This window comes from Haliaeetus leucocephalus, unplaced genomic scaffold (assembly GCF_000737465.1).
Source record: "Haliaeetus leucocephalus isolate CR32 unplaced genomic scaffold, Haliaeetus_leucocephalus-4.0 Scaffold830, whole genome shotgun sequence".
NCBI lineage: Eukaryota > Metazoa > Chordata > Aves > Accipitriformes > Accipitridae > Haliaeetus > Haliaeetus leucocephalus.
This window is the reverse complement of record NW_010973266.1, coordinates 117,572-141,827: the sequence shown is the minus strand read 5'-3', so window position 1 is coordinate 141,827 and position 24,256 is coordinate 117,572. Positions and strand designations below refer to the sequence as shown.

The 24,256-nt window shown below is 35.3% G+C and overlaps 1 protein-coding gene across 1 annotated transcript in view; it reads right to left on the bottom strand.

The window, feature by feature from the left end:
* The window catches only part of CFAP46 (cilia and flagella associated protein 46), a 90,879-nt gene that overhangs the window by 29,857 nt on the left and 36,766 nt on the right, over positions 1–24,256 (bottom strand). The window contains exons 24-37 of the mRNA XM_010582005.1: positions 22,630–22,761; positions 20,394–20,559; positions 16,516–16,567; positions 16,237–16,375; positions 15,515–15,698; positions 14,940–15,099; positions 11,805–11,995; positions 9,661–9,786; positions 9,112–9,279; positions 8,585–8,733; positions 7,014–7,112; positions 6,711–6,747; positions 4,932–5,078; positions 3,337–3,537 (exon numbers count right to left, since the gene is read on the bottom strand). Of these exons, the coding sequence (XP_010580307.1) occupies positions 3,337–3,537; positions 4,932–5,078; positions 6,711–6,747; positions 7,014–7,112; positions 8,585–8,733; positions 9,112–9,279; positions 9,661–9,786; positions 11,805–11,995; positions 14,940–15,099; positions 15,515–15,698; positions 16,237–16,375; positions 16,516–16,567; positions 20,394–20,559; positions 22,630–22,761 (1,951 nt within the window). The remainder of the gene's footprint in view (positions 1–3,336; positions 3,538–4,931; positions 5,079–6,710; positions 6,748–7,013; positions 7,113–8,584; positions 8,734–9,111; positions 9,280–9,660; positions 9,787–11,804; positions 11,996–14,939; positions 15,100–15,514; positions 15,699–16,236; positions 16,376–16,515; positions 16,568–20,393; positions 20,560–22,629; positions 22,762–24,256) is intronic.

Sequence of the window (24,256 nt, the reverse complement as noted above, 5' to 3'; positions counted from 1 at the left end):
GATAGATTAATTTTGTACATGTGTTTTCTAAATGTTCAAATAGGAAAAGTGAATTTTCACACATTATTTTTTTCAAGGTCTTATTCTTGGAACTGTACTGCTGCAGTGCAAGAAGATGCCAAGACACAAAAAGAAGAAAGGCAGATAATATTCTAGAGTATGTATTCACCAGGAACAAAATGGCAGAATAGCCAGGTACAAAACATACCTCAGTTGTTTTACAGGGACGCCTTGGAAACAGCTGGGAGTCAAGGCATACTGTGTTACCCTTTTGTTATTACAGCAATTTCTAGAGAACCATTTCAACAGAAAGAATTGTAAAAGCCTATAAATACTTGAGAATGACTGGCACGGCTGCCAAAATGCCTTTACAAATGGGAAGACAAAAAGCTGACTTGGAGACCTTGATACTTTGTTTTGACCTCAAAACCAGTACAAAAATCAGTAGTACCATGTAAGATTAACTCTGCTTTCAGTGAAAAGAATTTTTCATTCTACTGTATCTTTCTGAATACAGAACACATCAAGAATGCAAATAGATGTGTAGCACCAAGATATAAAACCTGACAATATTATCTGCTCTTTTCCATCTTTAATTAGACTATAGAAATGTAAGCAGTACACTTCATAGTCTAGTTAAACATACATAAAATTTTTCATCAGATGTATAATCTTACCTGTGAATATTTGCACATTCTAGCAGTATCTCAGCACTGCAGTTTTTATGCCCATAATGAAAGAAGTCCTTCTCAATTTGAACTAATTTATTGTAAGATTCCTGTAGCATATGTGGCAACTGACAAGACTCAGCGTTAATTGTCATACAATCTTGGGTAAAATGTATCTGAATAAGTGTTCTCCTAGAGATAAAAATTAAGTACAAGATAGCAGTCAGAAAGTACAGGCTGTGTTTGAAAACTGACCTATTTCTCTCTGCTCTCCTTTAAATTATAAGAAATCTAGAAAAAGCCACTTCATTCTTTAAATCTGTGTCTACTAATTATAGTAGGTCCTGAAAAAAAATCAAAATATTGTGTTTTCAGATTAGAATTGAGGTGTCACTTGTTGCACGTATCTAATTATTCAAACTGCTTAGGCCTACTCAGTCTTGTAAATATAGCTGAACTTAGAAGACTATTAGTCTTCCCTTTCTGATCCAAAAGTTTCACATTTCTGGAAAGAGAAGAAAGTATAAATGTTATATACTTCTCTCCTTTTACCAACACATTTTAAGCTCTGTGCTTAGATTTGAATGTAACCAGAATCATTATTTAGTTTCACCATAAAAAGACTTCTTGGATCATGGTGAGGAGAGAAGTAGGTCAGTACTGCAGACTACAACAGTGTTGTGTTAATATCTGTGCTCAGATATCACTGCATAGGCAAATCTTGATCCTTTGGGCAACCTACACCACAAACTATGCACAATAGCTTACAAGCTTACTAACTTAACAGGTAGTAGGGCTACATACAAGAATGAAGAAATTGGAAAGGAAATTTAAATTTAAAAAAAAAAGAATAAACATAAACTACTTAGAAGAAAAATATTTGAGCATCCACACAATGCACCATACTAAAAAAAAAGATGAATGGTAAAAATCACCATATATTTGCAATGTAGCTGCATAGTAGAGCCTGGGCATATTTTAATGAAAAGACAGTTACCTGGCTTCAAGGGATGCAATTATAAAGCCCAACTCTGACTGTCTGTTAGGTCTCTTCAGTAAAGTAGATCTGAGCACATTTACAGTGTGTTCCAGTATCTCACAAGCCTGCAGGTAACATCAGAAATTTCATTCTATTTTAAATGTCTGTGTATAACATTAAACATTCATTTAGAAAGCTTAAATTTTGTGCAGAACATGTTAAATATCTTTCCCTAATAGCCCCCAAGATGACTGATTCTTGACAACTGTATGTAAGTCTAGAAAGCATGAGTTATGATCATATTTAGATATTTTGATTTGATAAGTCAATGGAGCACATACACACAAGGAGAGAAGTTGGAGCCAGACTCATCTTAGAGATACACAGCAAACGAATGAGGGGCAACAGACCCAACCTCGAAAAACGGGGAATTCTAAACAGATGTTCCAGTGTTTGGCCACTTTCATAATAACTTCTCTTTTGGGGGGGGGGGGGGGGGGGGGGGGTGTTGTGCAGATAACAAAGGCCCAGAAAGGTTGTGGAATCTGCATTCTGGAAGCATTTGAAAAGTGGCCATATATGGCCCAGAGCAATTTGATTCAACAATAAGGTCAGATTTCACTTCAAAATTTCCCCTGCTTTGCCTGGGGTTAGACCAGATGACCTCTAACCTAAATAGTCATTTGATTCTATATTTCACAGGCATCCTCTTCGGGACAGATTCCTGCATCCTTACTTACACTGACTAGCATATTAATTAACAAGTAAACGTTACACTATTACAGTTTTGCCAGCTGGGTACGTAAAAGAAGTCTCCAACTAATAGTTTTGAATGAAAAAGCCCTTAAATGATGCTCAAAACCTCATCTACAGATTTGTCCTTATTAAAAAATTTTGCTGCTACAAATTTGCAAAAATTTTGCAAGCTACATTCCATTAATAGCTATACTGGTAAAACCTTAGTAAATACTCTCACTGGTAACCAGGTATTTTGTCCTTCAATGATTGTAAAAGTGAGTTCAGCCCAAATCAAAATAATCCCTCTGTACAAAACACTCGTATACATTATCAATAAAGGACAGATCATCACAGACACAACAAGATTATATTTATGCTGAAACTCATGAAAGTTAAGAGTTGAACAGTAAATGGATATTTTAATGTTAAGGGTCAAATAGGAAAATTTTTTTAATAAATATATATATTATACTCACAGCAGGATCTTTCAATAATCTAGAAATAATATTTGTAAAACTATATGAAATATTTGAAAAGGAAGTGCATACTAGGAAATAATATTGGAAGTTATAATCTTTATTAAATACGGATAATGAACACATGAAAGTCAGAATTGTCCGAGTACAAACGCATTCTAACCAAGAGAATCAGATCTCTGGGATTTAGCTACACGTACTAGATTACAATTGCTCTTATTTCAATAGAAGGATATACAGTTTATCATAAAAACATCCTAAACTTCTGTGGGTAAAATCTCATTCCTACTGGCCTGCATCTGTTTGGAATCTGTAATTAATGTTTGTTGAATGCACAACAGAGAAAACAACATCCAACTGAATTTAACATCTATTTTTGCTTTTATTGAAATGCAAAGGCTGTAACAATTCTCTTCACTGAGAGGCACCACTTCTGCAAAAAAAACCAACCACCAAAACCAAAAAACTTCCTTACCATGCTCCATTTTCCTTCCCCCTCTTCCTCTAGGATTGCATCTATTAGACTAAGAGTACTGTTGTACCAAAACTGTTCATTTCCTCCTAGAAGCTGTGCTTTCTCAAGGAATGCTTTAGCTTGTCCATGGTTTCTTTCCAGGTTAGCCAATACAGCAAATAAGTACAAGCACCTTGACACATCATACAGGGCCCTCAATTCCTAGAAAGAGAGATATGTGACCTATATACAAAAGATCCACTACTCCTCTTCATGTTTATTTCTATTCATATTTTAGATTAAACTTATGAATAGGCACAGAAATAAGAAGCAAATGGTACTTCCCTAATTATTTGTAGAATTTCTTAGTCACTCCTTATACTACTTTGTTTTTTCCAAAACCATAAAGTGTCTACTTCATATCAAGAACTTCAAATCTTCAAATATACTTTATATTTCTTTATATTCCCATATCTTATACCCCACAAGTCAAATAAGCTATTTTTCTGCTATTATTTAGTATGTATATATCTGCTATCATTTGTCAGTATCTGATGAAGAAATGTGATGATGAAAAATTTTTTAGTGAACTGGGAACTAGACACACTAGAGCGCCAGTAAATTTACAATGCTACTAGATGCTAGTTATAAACTATACACTAGCAGTATACAACAGACAAATATAGTATACAGTATAGATAGTATACTAGCATGCAGACATACAGGATACTAGTAAGAAGTTATATCATTAAAATTATCGTTGTCCCTAATGTCTTTTGAACTTTTCTCTATGTACAATACTAAATTCATGCTTTAATAAGAGACATATATTATTAATAAATATATTATTCATATATTATTATTAAGAGTATTAATGATTCATGCTATACATACATAGGCAGTTTTTACTTACATAAGAAAAATTATTATGTGGAATAACAGGATAACAATTACTTTTTTTTAAAAGTAAAGGATTTATTGCAATAATTATGTTTCAGTAACCCGTATAACCAAGAAGAGAGCTATAATGGAGAATGGTAGATATAGGAAGAGTATCTTTAATGTAAACTCTTCATAATAATGTGACGATGTGAATTTGTTTGATAGAACATATGGATGCTTATTTCAGATCTGCCAGAATTCTAAATCATAATTTCAGTGTCAGTAGCTGTTTATCAAAACACAGTTAGCACTAAAACCATAATGAAATTCAAAATTATGTAAGTAGACTTTCAAATGATCAAAATGTTGAAAGGATGGAGCTAAATGCTCTCTCTCTTATGAGCAAATCTTGAATGTCCCTAAACTATTTTAACAAACAAGATTTGGATATACGTACATCTTCCAAGGTCACTGCAAAGCAGACAGAGATGCTGACATTACTTCACAAGTTGAAACAATCTTCAGACAATTCCCATAAAGTTGGACTCACATGCCATATTTTTAAATGTATGCCTTATAGGTGTTGAACCTCAAATGACATAGGTTTGGGGCAGGGCGGGGGGAAGGTGTGGTTTTGCAATTTGATTACTATTATGAGAAACAACTGCATCAAAATGAACATTTTTCCTACACATTTTATTCATGTTTCTTTTTCTGTTTTATTTCTGATGTACCTGAGTTGCAGCATGAGCCTCTGAAAGGAGAATTCTTGCTGGTTGGTACAAGCCTAGCTGAATTAGTACTTCAGCTTTTTCTATCCACAAATAAGGGAAAGAAAGTGCACTCAGTCCTTTTCCTGTTACTGCATTTAACTCAAAAACCTGAAAAATAACAAAATATACACTTTCATAAATTTCAAAACTAAACTAGATAGAATAAAAATTGTTATTAACTATCATATTCAATTCTTGATACATGCCACATTCCAGCTCTATTTTCTAACTTCAAAATTCAGCGTTATACTACAGGAAAAACAGGTTCACTGTGAGATTTGGATTTTATAATGCTCAAAAGGCATTCAACTCATAAGTATATACTATTAAAATTAATTTTAGAACAGATTAACTACTTCAGATCTGCCACTGTCGTGAATAAGTGGATTCTTGGTAATGACTAAAACAATCAAAGAGAAAAACTATTTGCAAGAGCTAAAAGAGGTGACTTGAGAGGGATTAGTAATTAGAAAAAATATATTTTACATGTAGAAAAATGGAAAAATATACAAAGAGAGTAAAATGACATTATGAAAACAAGGACAGAATTGCCATAATAAAGAGGAAAGTAGAGGTAAGCTTTAAGAATATCAGTAAGGCAATTCTTTCCTAAAGAAGAGATAGAAAAGACAGAACTGAAATATTTGCATGCCTTTAAAACAATGTATAAGAGGGAGCAAAACAATATTTAGTGATATAATAGAGAGAGGAAGAAGAGAAAACAGACCAAGAGCAAATACAATGTCTTTTTTCCTTCTCAGTCTTTTCCACCAATTTGCATTAGTGCTAAATTCCATTTGTAGAGAAGTAGTTTTACTTTGTACAAATACAGATTCTGTTTTTGTTGTTCCACAATATAAATAACATGCCAGGCAAACCCAGCTCACATTCAGCTGATGCCTGCCAGTATAATTTAAGTAGTATGCATCTTTAATGATTTTTTATCTTCATGTATTTCTCAAGTATAAAATTATTTAAAAACAAACTAGCAAGTTGTCCTGCTTTTGGCTGGGATAGAGTTAATTGTCTTCCTAGTAGCTGGTATAGTGCTGTGTTTTGGGTTCAGTATGAGAATAATGTTGATAACACACTGGTGTTTTCAGTTGTTGCTAAGTAGTGTTTAGTCTAAAGTCAAGGATTTTTCAGCTTCTCATGCCCAGCCAGCAAGAAGGCTGGAAGGGCACAAGAAGGTGGGAGGGGACACAGCCGGGACAGCTGACCCAAACTGGCCAAAGGCATATTCCATACTATGTCATGTCATGCTCAGTATATAAACTGGGGGGAGTTGGCCTGGGGGGGATTGCTGCTCAGGAACTAATGGGGCATCGGTCAGTGGGTAGTGAGCAATTGCATTGTGCATCACTTGTATATTCCAATCCTTTTATTATTATTATTATTATTGTCATTTTATTATTATCATCATTATTAGTTTCTTCTTTTCTGCTCTATTAATCTGTTCTTATCTCAACCCATGAGTTCTACTTCTTTTTTCCAATTCTCTCCCCCATCACACTGGGGGGAGGGAGGGTGAGGGAGTGAGCAGCTGCATGGTGCTTAGTTGCTGGCTGGGGTTAAACCACGACACAAGTATATTAAAATAAAAAGTGAAGAGTAATTTATTAAAGAAACTGGAATAGAAATGAAAACCTTTTCACTTGAAGTAGGGATATTCTCAACCCTTCTATGATTCAGCTGAGCATTTTCAAAAAATGTTTTTCTTTCTTCTGTCTTAGTATGTACTTCTTTTCCTTTTTTCAGTGCAATCTCTTGCCTACACCTAAATCACAAGAAAGAAAAAGTAAATTCAAGTATATTTTAAAAGTATTTCATAATGAAGTGTTAGTGTGTTAAGCATCTTCACCATACACTCACTCTGTGGATAGATCAGACAATCATGCACAGAATTTTAGGGCACAGCTAATACACCAAATTTGTGTTAAGAGATCATGTTTTTTAATAATTTTTTTTTTCCCCCCCAACAACACATCAACTGTAGGGAAAAAAATCCCAACTAAATACAGCCTCTGTAATGAAAATACATACATTGCTTGTTCTAATTCACTGATGTATGCTTCTCCAGCAGCTTTCTCATGATACAAAGATGCCTGACTCAGTTTTAGGTCTGAACATATCAGGGCAATTCTAAGAATACAAAGAAAAACTGTTTAAGAAACAATCAGAATCTTTCATATGTTGCTTCATATAAACACATTATATATAAAAAGCATACATTCCACACTTGTCAATCCTACCGTCTTATGTCTTGATTAATATTGGCAATAACAAAAATTTTAAATAAAAAAAGGAGGAAATGCAGTAGTTGAAATTACCCATTGACAGAGGTCATAGAATAATAGAATGGTTTGGGTTGGAAGGCACATTTTGAAGATCATCCAGTCCAACCCCCCAGCCATGGGCAGGGGCATCTTCCACTAGAGCATGTTGTTCAAAGTCCTGTCCAACTGACCTTGAACACTTCCAATGATGCGGCATCCATCGATATCCCCAGTCCATCCATTAAACCCATATCTCTCCAATTTAGTGGCAAAAATGATGTGGTAAAAGTACAAAAATATTTATAATATGGTCTCACTACAGCATGCAAAAAGCCCCATACATATGTATGTCCTAACCTACTTTTCTGTATTGAATAATGAGTAATATATTCATGTACACCTATCTGATCATATATAAATATCAGGTCATAGATATAAATAAAATACCATGAAATAAAAACAAATCTTGAGGAGTCAACAAAAAATTTGCCTGGCAAGGCTTGGCTGCAAATTAATTTCCTATTAGTAAATCACTTTTAGTCTGGTAAGACAGTAACTCAGTAATCAGTTGGCAATCCAGATAAACACCATACATTTGCAGAAATGAGTATTTATCTATTCTGTTACATGGGATCAGTTTCAGGCATTTTAAAAACACATTATGTGGCATTTCACAAACTATTGGGAACTAAGCAAACAATTATTGCTTATAACTGTTAATTATTAAGCAAACATTATGCAACACATTTCAAAAAAGCATGATGAAATGTTTTAACTAAAGCAGCAATAATTTGTCATTGTGTGAATATTAAATATTTTTGAACCAAAACTTTTAGGGCTAATCATCCATAAAAATAACAGAATTTTGGTTACAAAGGCAAATCTCTATAAAAGAGAATGCACTTATTTGGGATACTTATTTGGGTTCTTAAGCTAAAGACAATATATTTTTGATGCAAGATGGGCATCTGCCTTTTGAATATTTAAAAGATAACACTTTTATTGACTTTTTTTGGACTTTGCTTTTTTCAGTGAGGTGACAATAAGGCATTTCAAAAATTATTCACATGAAAGTGGCTTGAGTTCATAATCTTGTACAACTTTCCTCGTGGAGATTATGTTTAGTACCAGATAAACTTAGTGGCTTTAATTCCACAAGCAAACCAATTCATCAAAATTCTATTAAAATGTATAAAAAAAGGAATGAAAAGAAATAAAAAATATTACAAATATAAAACAATAAGTCACTTAAAGCCTTGTTACTATTTAGTGAAATATTAATGGATGGTCTACTCCATTCAGTTTCTCTTCTATTTAAAATAAATGAAGGATACAAACCGAAGGTGATACAGATCAGACAGACTTCTACATTCCACAACTTCATTAGCAATAACTTCAGCTAGCTGAAAGATGGGAAGAATCAAGTGGGGGCAAAAAATTTTCTGTAGTTCTTTAGATAAAAGGTCCATAAAATACAAAGTGCAAGTCTGAAAAAAATTTTTTTTTAATTCAGTCAGTATAAACATCATTTTGTACAGAATAAATTTTAAATTAATGATTACAACGTCAGTTCAAAACTTTACCAAAAAAAACCCCAAACCCCCAAACTTTCAAGCTGAAAAAGCAGCTAGGTGCACACAAAGCCAATAAATTTATTCTGTAAGTTAAGTTCATTTCAGAATGCAGAGAACAGACTCACACTTTTTGAAGTATTAATGAACACTATGACAAGGAAGTATTTCTGACAGCTGTCTGAACATACTCTTTATCACACAGACAGAAAAACTAAAACACCACATAGTTCTCTGTTACTGATTTTTTTCCCTAAATAATAAATGATCTAGAGTTTTGAGGAATATACTTACAGGTTTGGGGAAATTATCCCAGTTAATACCACAACTATTTGTTTTCTGTTTAAAAGTATCTCTGATTTCATTGGGACAGTCATAATAAGCCCATTCTTCCACATTTGCTGGTAAGGTATCAACTGATCCTTTCCCTTTAGGTTTCTCTTTCACAATAGAAACTTCAACCTATAATAAAAAATAAGGACCTTTATGAGGCCAAATTAATATTCTTGTTAGTACTAAATATTCAGCTAACATTTAAAAAAACCCATATCTGCTTAATATCCTTTGAAGTTTTGTCTTTTTCTTTTTTTGACCTCTGGACTGTGGGTTTTACAAAACAGCAGTATTTTGACCAATGCAACAAAAAAAAGTATCTGTAAATTTACGACTTGTCAGGTCGATGCAATCAAGAGTGAAGGTATGATATACAGACTCACAGAGAAATTCTTCACAGGTTATGAGAGGCTTTACAGGAAAGCATCTGAACTATTTAACAAATGAGCCCAGAGAAACATCTCTTAGACAGACAAGACTGTTTTAATTCCACAGGAAAGGGGTTCTTACTTGTTTCTTTTTCTGTCTGTCCTTCTCATTTTTAGGAGCAATTATTGACTGTACCTTCTGAGGAGCTGTAAGTTGTGAAGACTTTGATAATACTTTTGTAATAGGTCCTGATGCTGACAATGATACCTAGATAATAAAATAATTACAGTTAATTATTTTCAATTTTCAATAATAATGTCAATTTCTAGTAATAATTATTATTCACTGTAAGTCACTACCTACAGCTATTAACAACTGTCACATACCATGTTATGCTTTGCGTAAGAGCTTTCTTCAGAAAACTAAAGTTTCAAAGACTCCTAGATGCTTGCATTATTTGTACAAGCATTTAGGATGATCATTACAATGCAATTAAGCAGCTGAACTGTCAAAAGATGACATCATTCCTATGATAAATACTACTGCTACTTTTTTAACCTATACAGTTGCAAATTTAATTCTTTTTTTAAACCGCTAGTGTAGATTGCTTTATCTTCTACAAGGGATGAATTTCATATCAAAGTAATCTGGAAGATTGCAAAGAGCCACTCTGTTCTCCTTCTGGATTAGTCTTCTATAAGGCTACTAATGAATGTTATATATAAAAAATTTCTAAATATTTAAGCATATAAAAGCATCCATTGAAAACTTCTCTGTGCATGCAATAGCACAGCTTCTGATCCTCCCTAAAATAAAAAACAACACATTAATTTGAGAAGATGAATATATTTTGCTGGAGGGATCAAGACTAGAATACAAAATATGAAAAAAAAAATCTTGGATGCTATACAACTTGTGAAAATTTCAAATTAAAGATAACGTGTCTTTTAAACTGTCAGAAGCAGCTGATTTGCCTTGGATTATTCAGGTTTTCAGAGAACATCTTAATATCTTCTACTGAGTTATTTATGGAGTCCTAACACTTGAGAGCCTGCTTTAGAAATGGACACTGCAGTCAAGTCTGCTTTACTTTGTACTCCAAAACAAGGTTAAGCTGTCCTGTAGTACTTTCATTCCTTTAATGCCACATGGTTATTGTTTTTTCTCACAGTACTGTTCAGCTGTACATATGAGTTCTCAGAATTACTTCCATTGTCCTACAGCTGACACTGACAGCTGCATTAACTCTTAATTTTTTTTATTTTCAATAGTTTATTCAAACAGTAATACTCCTTTCAGATAGTTTTTTCTCTAGTAAGAAGCTCAGACAATCAAGTTCAGGATATTAAAAATTATGCTTATGTAAATCTGAAAATATCAATATTCGATTTTTATTTTTCAAATTCCTGTCTTCCATCAAATGTTAGTCTAAACTGATTTCACAATGAAAACTTGATCACAATTACCACAGGAGTAACAAATTGCAGGCTTTTACAGCTAATTGGAATAAAATTATGCACAAGCTATAGTTTATCAATCTAGTTGACATGTCCCATCCGTAGCCCTAAGATTGTTTCTATAATGATTTCTGGCATTACTATTATCAAGTATAGATTTAGTGCCTTCAAAGATTTACTCATATTTAATGTATAATTGTTTTCCTATGATTTTTGCTATGATTCTCAACAGCCATTTAAATTAGGCATTCATATCAATGAGAAATGAAATAGATTTGTTTGATTTGAAATGCTGTAACAATGAAAAAGTAATTAGAGAATAATAATTGGTGACCACTGCCTGTCTATACTTCTTCTCATAACATAACAAATGAATCAACATCTGAATTTAATTTAACTATGTCACACAGTTCCCTTCAGTCAAATGACAGCTCTTTTGATTCAACCTAAGTGAAGGTCCATCTGTAATACTGTTCCTCAGAACTGTCAGCAATGTCTTCAGCATGTATTCTGCCACTACTAAGATTCTTTAACAAATTAAAACCACAAAATTTTAGAACCTTCTGCACAAAATGTTTGAACATACTCCAGAGAAACTATGGGCCACTGCTTTTATCCTTAACGTCTCTTCTCTATTTTCCTGTGATAAACAATTTTCATGCTTAATCTTTAAACCTGAGAAACTATACTAACTATACCATAAAATTGGAAATTCTAAAGACGTAGTTAAAACATCAAATGAATAGCTGACACCATAATTACACAAGGTAACTTGAAATACACTGGCCATATTAGAATCTAATCTAATTGAATCGAATCTCACCTCACCTGCCAGATACGGATGATACAAGCATATGCCATCAAACAGTGCTGCTGATGAAAAGGAGAACTATGACCAGAAATTAAAGCCATTAACGTCTGTGCTCTAAACAAAGCTTCCAATTGTTTAATATTACTCAAATCTTCCAAATTAATTTGAGGCATGGTATCATTTGCTCCAATGGCTATCTTCAAATTTTCTGTAGGCAAAAATTTTAGTATAGTATTTTTTTCTGTTAAAAAACAAACAACATGCTTGCAGTGACAGTATTTTTAAAATGTATTCATAAGTTAAAATTTCTGAATTGAAAATGAAAATATTTATAGAAAAAAAACAGAAAAATGGAAATCCATCTACTGAAGATGATGTTCTTATGGTGATGCAATGCTACTTGTACTATGTCTTCCATGAATAATGTAACCATTATGTATATTAAATTATGTAAGCCTGACACAGAAATGAAATGCACTGCAAGCACACTTTAACTATGTCTTCTTGAAAATAAATCTGCGGGAAAGACAGTCTACCTTATTTATTTCAGCCACTTAAGTAGTGTTGCAGGCAAATAAAGAATCCTCTTGATCCTGACATAGTGGTTTCTATGGTGACCAAAGACCATGTCCTAACTACCCGTAGCCTAGCCGGCAAGAAGTGTATTTGACCAACACTCGTTTCCAAAACAGAAATGGGCAATAATCCAATTACAGACAGGTCAATGTCAGCTAAGTGTAGAATATAGCTCAAGCTCATCCCTGTGCCTGTAACGAGATATCTTAATGACCCTTGATGGCACTACAGAAGACACTCTGCTACTCAATCCGCTCTTTTGTGCTGTGTAATTCTAGTAATTTGTCAGTAAACACTGATATTTTACAGAAACTCCACCTCTGCTTGAAATTCAGCTCAAAACCAAGTAATTCAGCAGATTTTCAGGTTAAAGTGAAGTACTATAAAGACACAGTTCTCTTTCAACATCAAATTGATGCTCTACAACATAAAGCAGAGTGCAGTAACATAACATCACATAATCCAATGATCGTCACAGATGAAGTTATTAAAGTAACAGGCAAATCAAGTGAATTCTGAGCATGACTAACACAGTACAAAGTTAGGGAAAGGGACAGTTCAACAGATTAATTTTATCATTTCATAATAAATGATACAGATGGTAAGATACAGACGGGATAGGTGGTCTGTGAGATGGGTAGGAAATTGGCTAACAGGCTGCACTCAGATGGTGGTAATCAATGGTTTTTGCTCAGGCTGCCAGTTTGTCACAAGTGGGGTCCTCTACAAATTGGTACCCATGCTGTTTAACATCTTCATAAATGATCTGGATGATGGGACTGAAAGCACCCTCACCAAATTTGCTGATGACACCAAACTGGGTGGTGAGGTGGACACGTCAGAAGGGAAAGCCTTCTTTACAGAGAGACCAGGACAGGCTGGAAAAGTGGGCTAAAAAGAACTATATGAAGTTTATCAAAGACAAGCAGAAGGTCCTGCACCTGGGACAACAAAACCAAAGAGCCCAGTACAGATTAGGATCTGTGTAGCTGGACACCAGCCTTGCTGAAAAGAACCTGGATCCTGGTGGACAACAAGCTGAACATGAGTCAGCAGTCTGCTGTTACAGCAATGAAGACAATTCAGATCGTGGGCTGCATTGGCAGGGCATTATTAGCAGAGATAGGGATGTGACAATCTCACCCACTGTACTCAGTGCTTGTAAGGCTGCAGCTGGAGTACTGTGTCCAGTTCTGGTCCCCACAGATCAAAAAAGATGCAGACAGACCAGAGAGGTTTCAAAGGAGGGCCACAAAGATGATCAAAGGGCTGGAGAACCTGCCCTATGAAGAAAATCTTACAGAGTTAAGGTCTTTCCACTGTGGAGAACAGAAGGCTCAGGGGGACCTCATCACAGTTTTCCAGTACTTAAAGGGCAGCTACAAAGATAACAAAGGCTCTCTCTTCACAAGAAGCCACACAGAGGGGACAAGGGACAACAGGTGTGAGTTGCACCAGGAAAGGTTTCATCTTGATATAAGAAAGAAATTTTTTACAGTGAGAACATTCTATCAGTGGAACAATCTCATTGGAGGCTTTCAAGACACAGCTGGACAGGGTGCTAGATCTCATCTAGGCTCCCTTTTCCACAAAAGGCTGGACCAGATGATCTTTTGAGGTCCCTTCCAACCTGGGCTGCTTTATATTTGATTCTAATTTTTCTTATTATATTATTTCAGTTTCCATTAAAAGTTTTGTAAAAAATTTCTTGGAACATAGGCAGTGTAAGAAGTCCAGTAACCATAAGCAACCATGTGAAACAGGGTGGGAAGATCATTGAAGTACAAACTTTAAATTACCATAGGGCTGTAAAAAAACCCCAACAAAACCACTAACAGAAAAGTATGGACAGAATATTGCTACTGTGACTTTAATCAAATGTGACACTGAACATTTACCTTTTTCAATGCAAACACCAGAAGTACTTGTCTTATCTGTCTTGTCTGTCCACGCAAAAGTAAAAGCAGAGCAGATGTTGATTAATGCCACACAGTAGAGTATTGTTCCAGAAATTAGATACTTTTTTCCCCAATTAAATAATGGGGAATCCTATCAAAATAGTTCACTGAGTCCACACTACTGCAAGTGGACACAAAGTAAAAGGACCAAAGAATTTTTACACAGTTACATAAGTACTTGAAGACGTACATCCCTTTGAAAGTAATTTTTGAAAAATCAATCCTGAAATACTAGATAAAGCCAAGGAAAGAGCAATGGACATAGCCACCCAAATTTTAGCACAGAAACCATTACCTACAGTTACATCTGGCCCTTCATGAGGATGCATTTGAAACAAATTGCCTAGCACTGCCTTCTGGTAGCCTCTCACAACTCAGCAACCCCTCTGTCAGATAGGAGCTGTGTCTTAATACACCAAAAGACTGAGAGTAGGTCCCCATGGCATGACACAGAACTCAGAGATATATTTAAGCTAGCGTTGATCAAATGACAGTGAATATTGAAGAAAATACAGTCAAGCTGGTGCCATTCTTTGTGGTAACTAAGCTGTAAATTAAAAATGTCCCTTGCGTTTGCTGCTGAGAAACTCCTCTGAAGGATATACACCTTTTAGTTACCTTCTGCTTGTGAGGATTGCATGGAAAATTTTCTATATAGCAAGAGATCTACTGCCCAGTCCAGAGGTTTAATGACATCATTGAGGGGAAACTGTTTACAATATAACCATTCAGCAAATTCCAGCAGATAATCAACTTTCTGCCATTCATTTTCTTGTTTCTATAAAAGTAATAATGGAAGAGGTTGTTTGTATTTGGTGATGTAAACCATCAAAATTATATTAAAAAGTTCAATATAGTCTTAACAGAAGCAAAAAAAAAAAATTGACAGTGAGCAGTTTGACATCACATAATCAGAGTTAAGCTAAACAGAATGTAACAGAAAACTCTACCAGTTAATTCTTTGCTTTACCAAAACTTCTTGCAATTGGCTACTTTTAGACATTTTTCTTTGGCAAGCCTCAGTTGAACTTTTACTGGATACCAAGATGCAACCATACACAGTTTTCCAACTGAAGAGCAATTTCAAAGTTATAATGGTCAAGTATCTAGCCTTCCCACAACTTGCAATCCCACTAATCACTTGAGAAGCATCATTCTATGAGCATTTGAACATATAGTAAAAACTGACAAACCTGTAAAGCAATGACTGCATTTTGAAAACAGCTTAACTGTCCAACAATACTTCTGGAGACTGTTACCAAACGGCGCCACATATGTGACAAATAATCTTCACTTTCATCTCTGAACTTCTGAATGTCCATCAGAAAATTGCATCCCAATCTTGCCTTCGCTGTAGCCATATGTTTAAAAATCAGGCTAGAAAAAGACCAAACAAACTGCAAATTACTTGCATCTGTACCTGTAAAGTAACTTTGTGAGTAGGATAGATATACTAGTTCATACACAGTTCATGTAAACTTTACAGAGATGTGAAGTTTATAAACCGACATAAAAGAGAATAAATCTTTGAACTCAGATAAGACTATGTAAACAGTAGCCTAGATAATTTAGTTTCCATTTAACGTAAATGGGTTTACAGCTAGGAAAATTAAAGTTTCTGCTATATACCCACATTTCATGCACCTATTTTCTTGGAAAAGTAAGATACTACTTATAAACAAGTTTTTAAAAAATGAAATTTACAAATATTATGAACAGATTAATGATAAGAAGCACTGCCAACATACATCTTTTTCATCAAAAAGACACAACAGTGTTTTCTGTTATAAGAACTGACAGGCTGACAAAAAGTAATCATAATATTTGCCCAATGCAAAATAAAAAAACACCCAGAGTTTTATACTTCTCAAGAATCAGGATGCTTATTCTAATAAAAATAGGTCAACCAACTTACAGCCTGTGTCTTGTCTGAGGCAAAACTTGAATAGCTTCATCCAGGACTTTTAGTGCTGTCTCCCAATCAGCTTTATCAGCATGCATGTGGAATAACAACACATATAAGGAGGTTCTTAATGCCAGATCTTCCTCAGCACCTTTGAAGTATATTCAAATGATTTATTTACTGTGGAATTAGAATAATGACATTACAAAATACTGTTTGTTTTTATTTATTACTAGATCAAAAGAAGGAAGAACATGCCTGGGAGACAGCATTCAACTGAAAACCCAATACTTTGAAAATCCTTTGTAATCCACTGATGTAAAGGCAACATATCTTTCTTATCCTAAAAAGACAAAAAAAAAAAAAAAAAGAAAAAAAAAGCGTTTTTATCTTTTGGTTAACATATGTCTTTAAATATTACTGTGCTTCCTTTTCATTTGTAAACCAATTAATATGGTTCATATGAACTATTAACTTGTTACTTAAATAGCTACTTGTGCAGGAGATTAAAACCACAGCCATTTTTCCAGAATGAGTTCTTTAATACAAAACCAACACAGCAATAACCAGACCCAGTAATATTCAATCAGTTACACTGATTAAATAACAAATAACATGAAATCTTGAAGTACTCTGTCAGAGAATCACAGAATAGTTGTGGCTGGCAGGGCCCTCTGGAGCTCTCTAGTCTACACCCCTGCTCAAAGCAGGCTGAAATAGAGCAGGTTGCTCTGGGCCTTGTTCAATCATCTTTTGAGTACTCCAAGCAGAGACTCCACAACCTCTCTGGTCAAAAATGAGTAACAGCTTATTTTTTCACACTATTTTCAGATAATTTTTAAAACATTACTTAATGTCTCTTGTCCCATTTCGCTTAGCTGGCTTTACCTGTGAAAATATGACCATCACAATTCTCGCTTAAAGGTGAGAGACATGATAACCATTTCCCTCCCCTCTACAGTACAGTTTTGCAACTTCAAAGAAAAATTCACTATCACGTTTCACACATAGATCCATACACAGTTCTACTGATATACTGACCATTGAATACATAAAGGAATATGCTAATAAATTATGTGAGCTGTAGTTACAACTTTTGGGTAATCATTACATTAGCATCATCAAAGATTTATCAGATTTGGTCACAGTGTTTACTTCTGTGAAGGCACAAAGTCTGACTAATCTAGTGGCCTTCTGCGATGGAGTGACTGCATCAGTGGACAAGGAAAGAGCTATGGATGTCATCTACCTGGATTTCTGCAAGACCTTTGATATGGTCCCCCACAAGCCTCTTGCTGCTAAATTAGAGAGATGCAAGTTTGATGGATGGACTGTTAGATGGATAAGGAAGCGGCTGGATGGCAGCATCCAAAGAATTACAGTCAATGGCTCAACGTACAAGTGGAAACAGATAATGAGTGGCATCCCTCAAGGGTCCATACTGGGACCAATACTGTTTAATATCTTCATCAGTGACACAGACAATGGGATTGAGTGATCAAATCTGCTGATGACACAAAGCTGAGTGGTGCATTTGATTCGCTAGAGGGAAGGGATGTCATCCAGAGGGACCCTGACAGGCTTGAGGAGTGGGCCCATGCAAACCTTGTGAAGTTCAACAAGGCCAAGTGCAAGGTCCTGCAGCTGGGTCGGGGCAACCCTCAATATCAGTGCAAACTGGGGAATTGAGAGCAACCCTGCTGTGAAGGACTTGGATGCCTAAGTGGTGGATGAAAACCAACATGAGCTGGCAATGTGTGCGTGCAGCCCAGAAAGCCAATCATATCCCGGGCTGCATCAAAGGAAGTGTGACCAGCAGGTCAAGGGAGGGGATTCTCTACTATACTCTGGTGAGACCCCAGCTGGAGTACTGCATCCAGCTCTGGGATCCCCAGTACAAGAAAGACACGGACCTGCTAGAGCAGGTCCAGAGGAGGGCCACAAAAATTGTCCGAGGGATGGAGCACCTCTCCTGTGAAGAAAGGCTGAGAAAGTTGGGGTTGTTCAGGCTGGAGAAGAGAAGGCTCTGGGGAGACCTTATGGTGGCCTTTCGACGTAGAAGGGGGTCTTACAAGAAAAACAGAGAGACTTTTTACCAAGGCCTGTAGTGACAGGACAAGGGGCAATGGTTTTAAACTGAAAAAGGGTAGGTTTAGATTGGACATAAGGAGGGGATTTTTTACCATGAGGGTGGTAAAAGACTGGAACAGATTGCCCAGAGAGTTTGTGAATGCCCCCTCCCTGGAAGTGTTCAAAGTCAGGCTGGATGAGGCTTTGAGCAACCTGGTCTAGTGGAAGGTGTCCCTGCCCACGGCAGGGGGGGGTTGGACTAGATACCTCTAAAGGTCCCTTCCAGCCCAAACCATTCTATGATTTTATGATTCTATGGACGTAATGTGAGGGTAAAGGACAGCTTCAATGCTGACCACAGCAAACAGAGAAAAAACTATCCGTAATCTTGTTTTAAGAAAGCTAGTAATAGCAGTGGTAAAGCTTTAGTAAGTAGTACTTGCTTTTACTTTGCGTTTGTTTGTTGGGCTTTTTTTAACCAATTTTCAGTTTTCAGGCTGGTATATATCTCAAGTAAATGAACCATTGTCTTGCTGAACTAAACTAAAAGTTACCTTCTGGTATATGCTTCTTCAGATGTGACTGCATTTAAAAATTGCCTAGAGTTAGCCTGATCAAGAATCACTGGAGACCAGTTCCTGCCTCTTACAATGGTTACTACAGTATACAAAAGAAATTTCAGTAACTCTGGAAATAATCAAATACAGAATGCTCTGTTTATAGGAATTTTTTTTTCTAACTAATATCAGAAATTACTGTATAGCCTAACTCACAAGAATTACTAACATTATCAGACATAAAAAGTCTATGCTATGTTTAACTCTATACTTTCATTATCTACATTAATGTCTCACTTTTTAATATAACTTATTAGGGGTTCACTCTGAAAATATGCTCTGGTAGTGAGTTAACTATATATACATAATGAAATATTCCTTTTTATTGGTTTTAATACATAATCTCTGCAAATAACTAGACCTTTAGAACTGTGCCTATGGGCAATTACTCTTATATATCCAAACACTGTTGAAGTTCCATTAAGTTCACAACCTTCACTGTGCTTCCAAGACACAGTGTACTCATCAGTTCTGTCTCCTACGCACCTAGAATCAAGTAGACTAGTCACCACGTCTGATTATTTGGGATTTATACATGGCTTGAGGAGAAACCAAAATTAAGTTTTCTATTCTTGTTCTACAATGCTTAGTGATCTGAGATGCAGACTCACATTGGTACCACTGAGCTTGAATGCAAGAGTTATTAATAAAGCCTTCAAGCTCTAACTGAAATTGTGCCCACGGAAACGTACAGGAAAACTCACATCAGCTTCAATGACATGTAAATAAAATCTAGAAACAGAAATGGATCAGCTCCAGGGAATTTTGAAGTAAGAAAAGTTGTAAATGAGTAGGGATGTTTCAGTGTGCAGAAGAAACGTCATATGGTGAGATCCGTTATATGATACACATCACCTATATATTGTTTCAAAGGGATGACTTCTTCAGTTTACACATGCTGTTCATAATCAACAAGCATTTAATTTTATCACTGACTCCCAGCACAGTTTGAATTATAAGTCTGTTAAAAAACTGAAGATAAGCAAAGTAAAAATTTCTTTTTGCAGTTAGAAGAGAAATTGGAATCTGCAGGTGTGGGGAACCTTAATTTAATTTCTTTTTTTTTCCCCTGAGTTTTTGTTTTAAGATCTAGTATCATCCTTTATGGAAGTGATTGATTTTTTTCTGGATTTTCTGTTGAGTATTTTCTAAACATTCCCTTTTGTAAGCTTCACAAAGTGAAACACTACAGCCCTTCAGACAGCAAATTATTTTGAAGAAAACTGTTGCGAGTTTGACAGTTGTCTAAAACCAGAAGAACAAGCAAATGGAAGAAAAGAGTATGTGATTCCCTGTATGTGTGTATGCATGCTATATGAATGCAGGTAAGAAACCATATATGTGTTTATGACAAATAAGTCACTTTCCCCTCTTAGGAAAGGTATCTTGAAGTATGCACCCAAAGCTTCAGAGCAAACCAAAATTTTTCTTTATCATCACTAAACACCAGCACAATTAAAAATACCTATTAGATATTCTTACCTGTTTATTTTTAGATTCTGCTTTAATTATACTCTTAAGAATTGTTTCAGTAGGTTCTTTAAAATGCTCTCTGTCATGTGGAGAACCTAGCAAAGGTAAACATGTATTCCAAAAGTGTCTAGCTGCAAACATTACAAGGGAATAATTTCCGGCTTCACCTGCGTACCTGAAGAAAGTGAAGTACAGCTTAATGAAGGAAAACAATCACACTCTAGCCAAAATAAAGGATTTTACTTCTACAAACATCCTGGTTTACCTGATCTAGGCACCACCATATATAATTTCAGCAATGAGGGGTCAGCATATGAACTTCATACAAAAGGTATTTTCCATTTTTATATACAAAACACGTTCACACATTCAGCAGAAGTAGCAATAAACAAGTACCATATTGACAATTTTACTGTATTTCTGTGTCATCTTAGCTCAAGAGCCTTCATTAAAAAGATAGCAGATATCTACTCAAGATGCTCTCATTGGAATAATCTACTTTTTTGGCTCCCTATTATGTTAATTTCTCATTCTAAAAACATTAAAAACTAGAATAAAACAATTATTAAAATGCTATGGATTTTGCATAGTACAGTACCACTGTAACACAAGAATACACCCCAAATGCCTCTAGCTGCATTCAAATTGTTTTGAGCATGTTCCATGCAAATGTTACTTTGAATTACTAAAATTCAATAATCCTCCAGATTGTGATATAACACATTACTCATATGAGTGAGCAAAAGCTTTAGAATTTAGCTAAAAATTACAGATTGGTATTAAACAATCACCCATTTAATCGTCTTACTATTTTCAAAAAAGTAGTTTCTGAATCTGGCAATCTTTGTCATTTTCTCCCACAGTCTCATGACTTTTAGAGTCCATATGCTCACACACCTTATATCTTAACACTGGACTTACTAAGGCCTAGTTTTTGCTCACCGCTTTTTGTCTCCTGTTTGGAATGTGTTGAGCTCTACACATATGCTCAGTCCTTCCTGAAAAAGTGCTTGTCATAACATGCAAATTTAAAAAAATACAGATTCATCCACAACATGACATCACCTTAGAGTTCTGTTATGCTGGCTAGTCTAACTTCATTCATCACTCTCTTTTTAATGATCAATGGAAGGAATAAAGTATTACAATGTTAACAGCCTCACATCAGCCATCACATGTTCATCTTCTAAGAGTTCTAATAGCCTACTTTTGCTCATTAATTTATTTCTTCCAAATAGCAAAGAATTCATACCAAAGTCATGCATCATCCATGTAACACATTCTCCTGCCTATTCATTATTTAAAGCAACCTTTCCACTTTGGGTTCATGACATACAGTTCACAATGTTAATATGATTGTCTGCAACAGTAGAGGCTGAGGACTGACTGGCTGAGGAGTAGCTCTGCTGAAAAGGACGTGAGGGTCCTGGTGGACAGCAAGCTGAGAACAAGCCAGCAGTGTGCTCTGGCAACAACAGCCAACAGCATCCTGGGCTGTATTAACAGGAACAGACAACAGATTGAGGGAACTAATTATCACCCTCTAGTCAGCACTCTTTAGACTACATCTAGACTACTGCATCCAGTTCTAGGCCACCCAACACAAACCAGACATGGACAAACTGCAACAAGCTCAGTGGAGGGGCACCAAGATGATCCAGGGACTGGAGCACCTGCCTTGAGAAGAGAGGCTGAGAATATAGGGCTAGTTCAGCGTGGGGAAGAGTTGGCTTTGGGGGATCTAACAAGGAGAAGTTTCTTAATAACCTAAAAAAGTTGTTGAGAAGCAGCAGCCAGGCTCTTCATAGAGGATGGTAGGACAAGCAAGAACAGGTGTCGATATAAGAAAGGTTCAGAGTGGATATAAGCAGCACCTTATCCCCCATGAGTACAGTCAAGCAGTGGAGCAGGTTACTCACAGAGGTTGTGCAGTCTCCATTCCTGGAGGTTTTCAAGACAAGACTGGATAAAGCCCTGGGCTGGCCCTGCTTTGAGCAGAAATTTGGACTAGAGCCCTTCTGAGGTCCCTTCCAACCAGATTTTCCTATGAACCTATGACAGCTATGTGGAAGGTACTTGATAAATTTACTAAAGTGTAAAAAATCTGTCAAATCCCTTGTTAAGCATTTCAACTTACAACTGTTTTGATTTTTATCAGTCTTGGGAGAGAATACGTTGATCCCCGAATCTGTAAATCAAATTTTACGTCTGTTTTATATTAGTCTTCTCTCAAAATAAAACATACCTGGCACTCTGAACAAAGGCTTGTGATGCTGCTACACGCAAATGTTTTCTTCCAGACAAATTTTCCATTATACTCTTTCCTTGTATACAGGCAGTAGTGCTTAACATTTCTTGTCTCAGTCTGTTACCAGGCCTGAATAAAGGCAAATAATTCAAGAAGTGCTAGTCTTAGAGTCTAAGAACATATCAGTTCCTATTAATGATGTTTTCAAGTTGTTACTAAATAGATGTCCCTAGCCTTGGAAGTTACAAATGCTTCTACTGACTTTTCTTTTAAAATCAGAAAATATTTGAACTGAACATCTTGTGAAAAGGTATCAGAAATTAAATATCTTTTTCACAGCTCTAATGAAAATAACTGTGAAATCAGATTTAAAAAATTATTATCTACATTTAGCAAGGGGAGAAAATAGATTTGGTTTTTTTCTCCCCATTATTCACTGTTGTATATCAAACAAAACATTAGTGCAAAGTCAAACTTACACAGCAAGCAATTAAAAACAGAAATAGGGAAAATTATACAGTTTTTGATACTTTCTTTTGGAATTGGTCTTACTTATGTCTGGTAAAGTATGCACAGGGCTCTGGAGAAATTGATTTGGATCATATTCCACTACATTTAAAAGAAAAGAACGTAGATTTCAGTCCCAGCAGTTAATCAGTTCAAGATAAATAAGTAAATAAATTTGATACCTTTGGTTAATAGTGATTTTGTAAGAAAAGTAATAATACAATTTGCAAGATATTTTTAAAGGTTTTAGTTACAATGTGCAACCATATACAGAAATGTAGACATTCTAGTTGGCCTCGTTCCTATGCTGTGGTGAGAATTATCATGCAGTTATGATTTGTGTCCACAAGAGGACACCAGTGTTCTACAGTACAAGTTAACAACAACAACAACAAAGAGTTAAAAATGTAACCTTTCTTTATCCTGAAGTTGTGCTTTACCATGGGAAGACTAAGTGTATCTTCCATTTCTCTGGACACAGCACTGACAATCCATTACTTCATTTCTTTGTCAAAGAATCAAACATTTTATCATTCACTAGTTTGCAGATTGCTAGATATGCAGCAAGGGTCTTCTCAATTTCTGCAATGTTCTGAAACTATGTATTTCATACTAAGGCATCTTATTTGGTCTACATGTTTTTCCCCATGTAGCAAACAACATGAATTTCAGAGAGCAGGATTTTTTTTTTAAAGATAAAATATTTTTTAGAGAGAAAAATTAACAATAAATTATATTCTCAGTATTTCAGATTTTCATTTCAAACTTCCTATATTACAACAAATTGTTACTAAATGGAGTTGATTCCTTTGTCTTTTGATAAGATTACATTCTGTTTTTAGAGGAAATTGTACTAAAAAATAGAAGGATTGAAGGATATCACCTTTTTATAATAAAGGACTCTACCAACAGATCTGTTTATATACAAAACCTTTTTTTTTCTTTTTTTCTTTGAGATCAAAGTTTTAAATTATCAGTTAAGAAACACACTGGGCTTTTAAGGAAATTAATTATATTCCTATCGCACCGATATGCATAGGTGGTAATAAAGACCATAAAGACTACCTGACACCAGAGCTTGGAATGTAGTAGCTGCTATCACCTTTTATCACTCACA